This window comes from Drosophila guanche, unplaced genomic scaffold, assembly GCF_900245975.1.
Source record: "Drosophila guanche unplaced genomic scaffold, DGUA_6, whole genome shotgun sequence".
NCBI classification, from domain to species: domain Eukaryota; kingdom Metazoa; phylum Arthropoda; class Insecta; order Diptera; family Drosophilidae; genus Drosophila; species Drosophila guanche.
In genome coordinates, this window is record NW_022995763.1 from 511,836 (window position 1) to 522,227 (window position 10,392).

Here is a 10,392-nt window from a genome sequence, read left to right on the forward strand (position 1 = left end):
ACACGAAGAAATCGTTCAACAACAGCAGGAATAGGATACAGCAAGTTCAACAACACCAATTCCATTTAAGCAGCACAACAACAAGAGTGTTTGAAGCCAAAAAAAAGAGTTCGGCATGAAATGGAAGCAGCTATACGCTCCTCTTCAGTGCAGGTCGGTGCTCCGCCGCCCACAAATAACACCACAAACGGTGCACAGCAGCAGCAGCAGCAGCAGCAACATCAACAGCAGCAGCAGCAGCAGCAACACCAACAGCAGCAGCAGCAACAACAGCAGCAGCACCAGCAACACCAACAACACCAACATCAGCTTCAACAACAGCATCAACAACATCAACAGCAGCAACACCAACAGCACCAACAGCAGCAGCAGCAGCAACACCACCAGCATCAGCAACAGCTTCATCATCATCATCAGCAGCAGCAACAGCAGCAGCAGCAACAACAACAACAACAACAACAACAACAACAACGTGTTGCAAGCAGTAGCCTGCAACACCAGCAACAGCAACATGATAATGGACCAACGTCCCATCATTTGCATCAATCATCAGCCTCCAATCAACAGCAGCAGCAACAAAGTAAAGCAGTGCAACAGCAACACCAACAACACCAAAAGCAGCAACACCAACAACAACAGCAGCAACAACAACAACAACAACAACAACAGCAGCAGGCTGCCAATATGTCCGCGTATCAGCAGCGTCTGCCAGCCGGTGCATCATCGATTCACAGGTGAGAAGAGCAACAACTATTATGCAACAATTATGCCATGCCATGCCCCTGCCATCCCCCTCGCCTTATTCCGTATTTCCGCAGCCAGAGCTCATTTCCGGCTTGCACTCTCTCTCTCTCTCTCTCTGTCTCTCTCTCTGAGAGCAGCTTTTGCGATAAGCTAGCAGGCAAGGCACTCCCTTGTCCACTCAGATCCCCGCCGTTTCCTATTCCAGAATTAAGCTGCCAGCACCAGACAGACCCCTAGAACTACAACCCGCTCTAGGTAAAACAGAAATATATTTTAAGTTCAAAGTTGGAAGTTTGTTCCCTTTCCGTACAAAGAGATGGATGGATAGATGAATGGATGGCCAAAGATTTGCCATGCGGAAAACGTAACACAAACAACAACAGCAATAACAACGAACATGATGGAGTGGAAGGGAGAAAGCAAAGAGGAAAGATAATGATGATGATTGTTGGTGTTGTTTGTTCTGTGGTTAAGAGACAAGAGCGAGAGAGCCAGAGAGGTGCCAAAGCACTTGAGAAGAACATGAAAAGAGAGTGTTGGTTGGGTGGAGGGGGGTGTTAGGGGTAAGTGCGGGAGAGAGAGAATCGTAATTATACCGTAATTTGACACTATTGACCTGCCACAACGATAACCGTAAGGATAGGCTGCCGCTGCTGCTGGTCCAGTTCCCGTTCTTTCTCCTTCTCCTTCTCCTTCTTTGACCCTTTCCACTCTACCGTCTTGAATGACAGCAATTAGAGACAGCAAAGATGTCCGACAGACAACAGACAGATGACCACAAAACAAGTGGCAACAGAAAGAGTGGGAGAGATGAGGGTGAGGAGAGAGGAGAGCAACGGGTATATCCAGTTGAATCTCTCAAAGATCTACACTTAAAGCTGTGTGCAGCAAATGATAGGCGGAATAAACGGAGAGGGTTCAGATCCGTCTTCTAATCAACAATATTGAAGCAGGAAACCCAAGAAAATCTTTCATTCTATTCCGTGTTCAGTGATCGACCAGTGAAATCCTTTCCAATTGGAGTGTAAACTCTAGACGAGTCTCACTCTCACGAGTTTTACAAGTACAGTTGCCACTCTTGTTTTCAATTTCGTTCTCATCATCCTGCCATTTCCTGCCAGTGGTTGCCACCCACTTCCTTCCTGTGTTTGCTTCATTATCTGATTTGCTGCTCTCTGCTTTTCCTTCCCACTGCATGGCAGGAAAAAGAGTTTCTCGTCTGAAAATCGATATTTCAATTTAAAGAAGTTTACACATAATAGAAATGGAAGGCATCGAGGGTGTCCGTTCATTGTCCGTTCCCATTTCAATCAAAAATTGATTCGAATCGTTCCGTTCGTATTATATTGTGGAGAGAGATGCCTTAGACTAATTGAACTTTGATTGCACTCTCTGTGGTTCCTTTTGCTTTTGCTTTGGCTTCGATCCTCTTTCTGCATTAATCAACAGAAATGCGAGTACATCCACGCAGGGATGACTCCCCCATGCGAGCAATTCAAGTTTATTATTCTAGAAATGTGAGGAGGCCCCATCCATCAATCCCATCCACTCGTTGGGGGCACTGCAAAATGTTTAAAAATAATATTCAAAGAAAAATAAACAATTTGTTTCGGTTTGGTTGTTAGCAGCAGCAATATCAGACTTTAGAAATTCCCGAGAATTCCCCACCCCAAATCGGTAATCGACTCTCTCGCCTTTACTCTGCTTTCTCCACTTGTATAAACATTTCACACAAACACACATGGAAAGCTTTTTTCATACTCACACACACACACACACACAAATGCAGAAATGCAGAAATGCATCACACTTTTAATCGCTTTCGAACGGTCAAGGTTGCAAAATATTTAATGAGTCGAACGCGACAGCGACAGCGACAGCGACGCTCGCTATCAGCTGCGCTGAGCGAGGGGAACATAAAGGAAGGAGAAAGAGCAAAGCATAGAGCGTGGGTCCGGGTACGGGTCGACTTCGGTCGGTCGGTCGGTCGGTCGGTCGGTCGGTGGAGTGAGCGAGTGCAAAAAGTGCAGTTGGCAGATGAAAGCAAATCAGTTCAGTCGCCAGCGTCGCCGCCAGCGTCGCTGCTGCCTCAGTCAATTTTTGTTGCTGCTGTTTTGTTTATCGACCCGGCATATGAACAGTTATATTTTGTGCCTGCCTGGGGCCTCAACCACTGTGTGTGTGTGTGTGTGTGTGTGTGTCATTGCCATTTCACTCCCACCGGCCCAGCAGTAATTGTAACTGTAAATGTTTTCCTATTTCGGGCCGGCACCCACCACTCACGCGGCACGGGAAAATACAAAAATAAATGCAGGTAATTGAAGGAGAGACCGCGAGACCCAGGAGCTCTATCTGAGATCAAAACTTGCCCTCAATTTGGGTATTTTCGTTGTACCAAAGAAGTCGGCCAATGCCCTTGAACCATAACGAAGGTCTGCCCCCCCCCCCCCCCGCAATGGTATTTGATGTTTAAATAATTACAGCCAGAGGTTAGCCGAATGACAGAACAGGCGGCCACCCAACCATAATTGTATATCGTTTGGGTGGAAATGAGTTGTTTCCTTCATTATCGACATATGAATGAACCCAGCAGGGGACACGTAGGACATTCGACCCAGCAAATAGAACCGGACCTCCATTTCTAGCCCCGCCCCCTTATGAGCTTTAGAATTTGTTCGTTTCAAGAAAAGTTTCAACCACCCAACCCAAATTGTTGGCATTTTTGTTGCTGAGAAAACTATTTTGTAGTTTTGTAGTTTGGAAAACTTTTGGGCCGAAAGTTCTTGAATTTCTATTTTAAATATTTGAAGGGAACTTTTCTTTCGTTTTTCTGTTTTTTTTTTCGGGAGCAAACTTTTCGGGAATTGTGTGGAAAATTGAATTTAATTTGAAGATTGTACACGCATATTTGGGGAATTGTAAATCAATTTGAAGTTTTTTCCTCCTTCCGAAACGTGCAACAACGAGTTCCGAATCGGCTTCGTTGTTTGTGCAGGAGATCGCCTGATCTCCGCCTGGGAGTAGGTGGTGTAGGTAACGGTAGTGGTGAGTGAACTGCGTTTGCCGCTCCGCGACCTATCCCAACGGTAAAGCGCATTGGGCAAGTGCAGCCATCGACCGCCACCGCTAGGGGGCGCCTGCCATGGCCGTGCGGGGGGAAGCGGCAACAACAGAGAAACAAAAACAACAACAAAAAACGCCAATAAATTGCACATACTACGTAATGAAAGGTAATTAAAGAAAACGAAAATAACAGAAAAACGAATACGAATACGAATACGAAAAAGAAAAGAGAAAAGCCGTTGCCAGGTCTAATTAGACAAACGACAGCGGCAGCGGCAGAGGCAGCAGCGTCAGCGGCAGCGTCAGCGTCAGCGTCAGTCGCTGCATCGACGTTCGACGTAGGCAATGTCTATTTTTGCAACAATACAAAAAGTGCAGCGGCCCCAAAGCCCCAAAGGAGAATGCAAAAAGCAATAACAAAAGAGACAGTCTGGGGAGGGAGAGAGGCAGACAGAGAGTGTGCCGCGACGAGCCTCATTATGAAATCACCTTCGGCTGTAGTTTTTGTTGTTGTTGTTTTGTGGACAGGCGAGAGAGGGGGGGGGGGGGGGGGGGGGGGGGGGGGGGGGGGGGGGAGAGCACTGGCTGGTGCAGGGCAGGGGTGTAAGAGTGGAAATATCCTCCTAATGAATGGAAAGCTAATTAATCAACTGACGGCATCATATTAATGCCAGCTAATTGTCAGATCGCATAGAGATCTCAAGCAAGCAGTTACTGAGTCACTGCCCCTCGTGCGACAGGTCACATTTGTTGAAATTCTCACAGTCAGTGCCGCTGCTATCCTCAGGGGTGCGTCTGGCTGGCTTAGCCGCAGTACAAACATCCATAGAAACCAAAAGGAACCAAGAAATGGAACGCTTCAATCTAGTTTCTTAAGCAAGATAAGACTCCCGCTCTCTCTCTCTCTCTCTCTATCTCTCTTTCCCTCGCTTTGGCTCCCTTTTCTTCCGCATTGAGTGGATGTCACAGTCTATTGATTGATAACGCAACGCGCACTTCTCAGTGTCTCAGTGTCTCAGTGGGTTCTTGTGTGGTTCTGTGCTGACCAATGTCACGTTCAGACACAGCGGTGGGACCTCACAACTTTCTGTTTCACCATCCCCGAATGAAGTAAATTCAAAACGAATATAAGTTTCTCATATCGGAACTCCGCTCAAATCGTCCAAAGTTGAAACAATTTGAAAGCGTATTTAAATGTTTCCTTCCCGTCCATTTCCCGTCTCACCTTTGTTCTACTTTTCTATTTGTATTTTGTATTTCGTATTTTTATTATTATTAGTGTTAGCTGCAGCCCTTTTTCGTTTCGATTTGTAATTGGTGCTGTTTCTGTTTCTGTTTCTGCTTCTGATTAGATTAGGCGGCAAACAGCAGATTAACTCGTGGCACCGTTTTGGCGCGTATGCCCGTAGTTGGTGGAGAGTGAACTGTGAGCAGCTTTGGTGTCGTTTTGGGGGGGGATGTTCCTATTTATTTGTGTTTTTTTCTTTTACAACTTTGATTAGATAAGTCTGAACCGCTTTCAGGCCTACCACTCGACTCGTTTATTTGTATGAGCAAATAGTCATTCCAGCCCGCTGGCGTTTCTTTCATGGGAACTTTGAATGGAATGGAATGGAAGTGAGTGCATAAATCGCACCTAATCCAACAACCAACAGCAGGGCAGATACCAGACATCAGACACCCCCTGCCACAATCCCTTCCTTTCGCTCCATCTCTCGCTTTCGCACGTTGAGGCAAAAGTTCAATGTACAGAAAGTTCTACAGTGGGTCAGGCAGAGAGAGCGAGCGCGAGAGAGTGATCGCTGCTCTCTGCACACATTCCGCACGCGCTCTCTCTTCTTGCACTCTCCCACCACTCCGCCGCCGCTTTGTGTTGCTAGGATCCATTGGAAACACAACTGTCCTTGCTCTCACTCTCGCAGTCTTTCCTTTTGTTATGTCACTTGAGCGCAGTTTCTGTTTTGCCATTTAGGTTATTTGTTTAAATAACTCGAAGAATTCTGTGCAGCCAGTGGAGAGTGGCGGCAAAAAAAACAAAAAACAAACGTGTCAATCAACAGAAAATTGCAAACAACATTAAAATTACTGCTAGCCCAGCACCGGCTCCCCCTTGGCGCTTCTCTTTCATTATGTCCCTCCCTGCCCGCTTCCCGCTGCTGTTTTTACAGCTGTTCGCTCGCCATAACGGTAACCCCAGCCATTTGCTTTGTTCTCGTTTGCATTTTTGTTGTTGTTTTTTTGGTTTTATATTTCACATTTTGCACTCTTCCACTCTTCTGTGTGATAATGATGTTGTTGGTTAGCGGAGGGGCACGTTTCGGAGGAGGAGGAGGAGGAGCGAAAGAGAATAGAAAATTACAAACAAAATTTACTCTAATTACAAGGGACACACACACTGCAGAGCGCGGAAGAGAGAGGGAGAGGGAGAGCAGTTTGTATTTTTTTCTGCGGATGGGGGGGGGGGGGGGGGGGGGGACTAACGCACCAGCGGGGGATCCGCTAATGAAGAGTGCCTGCAGAGAGAGAGAGAGAGCGAGAGCGGGGCTTCTAAATCGATAAAACTATCTCTTAAGAGTTGGCCACCCTGTCGCGTGTGGTGGGCGGAGTGGCAGGTCCAACAATTCCAATTAAATTGCAATTAAATTGGAATGAGACAGATTTCCGTTGCCACTGCTCCAACGGAGAGTCCTTGAATGGCAGTCTGAGCTGGCCGTAAATACCATTTGCATTATTCACCACTGCCTGACTGGGGCGCAGAGTTCTAAATCGCTTTTCGAAAAGTAATTAGAGACGGAAACACTTGCTATTTTTGTATGCAAATTGCCCGCAAAACAATTGCGCTCAAAATAATAGTCGAAGAACTAAAAGAACTCAATTCTTAGCGTACTCTTCCCTTCCATGTTTATCCTTTCACTTATGGCAACTTTGCTGGCGAACTATGCTAATTCGGAGTAGTGCTCCGTGTGGCTATTTATTTGCCCGCCACTGTCTGCTGTGTGCATACGCCCCTCCTCGTCATTGTAATAATAGTCAGAGTCATAGTCGAAGTCGAAGTCGAAGTCTGCTGCTGCTGCTGCTGCCGCCACTTTGTTGTCGATGAATCATTTTCTGTTGTTGTTTTTGTTCCCCTGCAATGAGTATTTTATTTATAGGCGGCACTTAAACTGCACTCAGAGCGGGAGAGAGAGGAAGGGGCTGGGGCTGGTAGGTACATTTACTCGACTCGGACACTGGGAAGTGTTGGAATAGAGGCCATAGCAGATATAGAGGGATATCACAACATACACCACACGCTTGTTGTTGTTGTTGTTGCTATAATTTAGTATAATTCAGCAAGGCAGAGGCTTGGACTGCGCTGTGCTGGACACTGAACACACAAAACACAAAACACTCGAATGGCGTCGGCTTTGCTCTTAAAAATAGTCGTTGGAGTGTAGGGAAATGGGGAAATGCAAATGTAAATGCAATTTTGAGCTCATTAATATTCGAGTGGCAGTGGAGTTGGAGGAGCTGGCATGAGCATTCCATTGATTTGCAACTCATTTTTGATTGGATTTGCTTTTGGCCTCCAAAAATGAATGTCCGTCCACACGGCCAACCAGCGGCCTGGCCTTGCAAGGGGGGGGGGGGGGGGGGGGAAATCAAGGTCCCTCGCCACTTGTGAATTTTCATTCATTTTGCTCTTCATTTTTGCATGTTCCATAAATCTCTCTCTCTCCCTCTCTCTCTCTCTCGATAATTATGTCACAAGGTTTTTGTTTTTTCGCTGTTTTTGTCACGATTTTTAACTGGTTATTTATTTATTTTTGCGCTAATTAAATATTTCCAGACGGAAGTTTGCCTTTTCTGAGTATTCCTGGATGGCTCCATGGATGGCTGGTTCTTTGCTCACTTTTTCCCACTGTTAAAGTACACCAAAAAGGCAGCTTCAAGTGCGATTTGATGAACGCTTTAACTGTGCTCAAGGGAACCCCGTTGGGGGTACTCTCCCTCTCTACCTCTCTCTCTCTGTGTGTGAATTATTTAACAAATTTACAATTCTAACCTTGATTTATTCGAAATGAAAACCCATCCATCCCCCTCCCCCCAACCCGTGTTAAAGTTTTCAAGTAAAACATTTTCGAGTGGCCTGAAATGGAAAACTCTCAAGAGTTTGCCTGTGCAAAAAGTTTTACGCGTCGCGAAAACAGCTGATCCGAGAACAGCCCTCCCCCCAGCCCCCCCCCCCCCCCTGCCCGCATCCCACATGCATCACCAACCCAACCCAACCTCTGTCTCTGTTGGTGTCTATCTTTGTGTCCTGTTCCCACAGGAAGCACAAATTAAATTTCCAGCTACGTCCGTGGGGGGGGGGGGGGGGCATTGCAAATTTAATGGCACACAGACACATCCAGACGGCAAGCGAATTAGATGGAAGGGGAGAGGGAGAGCGAGAGTGAACTGGAGAAATGGCAAAAGTTTGTTTTGAAACTTGCCTCCCTCTCTCTCTTTTGCGCTCTCCAACGCTTTTTGTCCCTGTCTCTTTCAATGTCCTCGTCAGCCGTTGTCCTGGTAAAAAGTTTTGTGCGCCTAAAAGCTGCTTTGCAGCAAAATGGAGCGTAGAGTGAAAGATGAAGAGCAAAGAGAACAAAAATGTGTAAAAGAAGTGAAGGAATTTGTGTGTGTGTAGCAGCGATTGAGGAAGGAAATGGGAAATAGGGAACAGAGAACATTATAATCAACGACGACGACGGCATACTTAATGCGGCTGTCTCGGTCACCCCCCCCCGGGCCATCCCGTTTTGGACTACAACAAGACTGTTGCCTCATCCTCCCGCTACTCCACCTCCCCGCCCTGTCAAGGCCCTCAAGGCAGCGCCCTGCAAGCACACAAATCGATAATAAAAAAAGAAAACACAACAAAGTTGTGCTTTCTGCATTGCTGCATTTTACGAGAACAAGAAGAAGGTGGAAGTTAGTGAGAGAGCGAGAGAGAAAATGGGCAGCAGCAGGGAGAGCACTGAAGGCAGAGCGAGAGGTAGAGAGAGAGAGAGAGAGAGAGATAGGGACTGTGGTGCAGTGCTGTGGTGGGAGGATAGCTCTGCTTCGCCCTCTGCTTACTGCGTCCTCTGCTCCCGCTGCTTGTTGTACTCTATTTGCTGTCTGCTATTTCTTCTATGTGCTATCTTCCTTTTGTTTTATGTTTGAATGCTCCGTCTGCTAGTCCTTCTTATGCGCTTTCTGCTTTCTGCTTTCTGTTCATTTCATTTGATTTTATTATTTTCTTGCTTTGTTGTGGGTTTCCTGCTGGCCTGATGCTGCGGCCGCTTGTGCTTTTCCCTTGGGTTTTTCTCTTATTTCCTCTATCTTTTTATGTATGCCACACGAACGAACGAACGAACGAACGAACGAACGAACACAAGGCGTGGCTGCGTTAGAGAGAGAGAGAGAGAGCGTGAGTGAATGGGGGGGGGAATAGGATGATGTTGAACAAGCACATGTGCTGCCAAATACTCGCATACATAAATATCTACACATTTGTGTGTGTGTGTGTGTGCACATAACGGTAGGGAGCCCCATTGCCTGCTCGAATGATTCTTTTTGTTGGCTCCTCTTCGCTTCTCCGTGCTTCTCTTTGGGTAACCTTTAAGTCTCTCTCTCTCTCGCTCTCTCTTCTGCTGCCAAATGCTTCCAACTTGTTCAAGCAACACACACAGTTAGAGTTGCAGCAAAGAGTTGCATCTTCAAGTTGTAATTAATTGCGAGCTTAAAGTTCTTGTGTGCAGACAAATTTCAAATAAATATGCAGCAAAAATAACTAAAGAGGGGAGGAGAGAAGCCAAAGCCAAAGCGTAGATGGAATAATTGAGCAAAGAAATGGGAAATCGTTGCAGAATTTTGTTGGGTATTCCTCCTTCTATTCGCACTCCTTTTTCTGCTTATTATGAAATTAAACAACTTTTTCTCTATTCTTTTTTGCATAAATTTGTGCTGATTTTTGTCTCTCTGTTCTTTTCGATTTCTCTTTCTAGGTAAAACATCTGGAACAAGAAGGAGCAGCAAAAAGAAAGAGAAGTTCAAAGGGCACCTGGGGAAAGGTGCTAGTGATAGATGAGGAGAGAAAGAGAGGAGAGAGGAAGAGCTTTAAGCAGTTGAAGAATAGCCAAAAGCAGCGTTGGAGCAAGCAGTGGACGAAGCCAGTCGAGAGGGGAAACAAAAGCAAAAGCAAAAGCAAAAGCAAATTCCTTTGGATGAATATATTTTGGCCAACTCCCATTATTCCTTTCATGACTCAAAATCGCATAAATCGCATTTGATTTTTTCGCCGGCTAACGCTTGGCCCTGGGCCTGGGCTGGCTGTGAAGTTGCTTGGTCATTCATGATTGATGAGATTCGCTCATTTCTATTTTCTGCATTTGTCTCTGTACTTTTTTCGTGCTTTACCCCTGAGACGGCAGTCGGACAGCAGCTTTTGGCATTAATTTTTCGATTGATATCTAAGATTGAGAATAAAGTTTCCTTCTTCTTGGCTACGTTTTTGTCCTCTGCGAAATGGGTGCGAGTGAAGTTTGGCAACGTGGCAAAGCGGATTTTTCTTGGTTTCAT

At 46.0% G+C, this 10,392-nt stretch overlaps 1 protein-coding gene across 3 annotated transcripts in view; it reads left to right on the forward strand.

Moving 5' to 3' along the window:
• Positions 1-387: 387 nt before the first annotated feature.
• Positions 388-10,392, forward strand: part of LOC117590969 — a 37,694-nt gene continuing 27,689 nt past the window's right edge. For all 3 annotated transcript variants that reach the window (XM_034284026.1, XM_034284027.1, XM_034284029.1), the window contains exon 1: positions 388-734. In XM_034284026.1, coding sequence (XP_034139917.1) covers positions 685-734 — 50 coding nt within the window. In that variant the 5' untranslated portion in view covers positions 388-684. The remainder of the gene's footprint in view (positions 735-10,392) is intronic.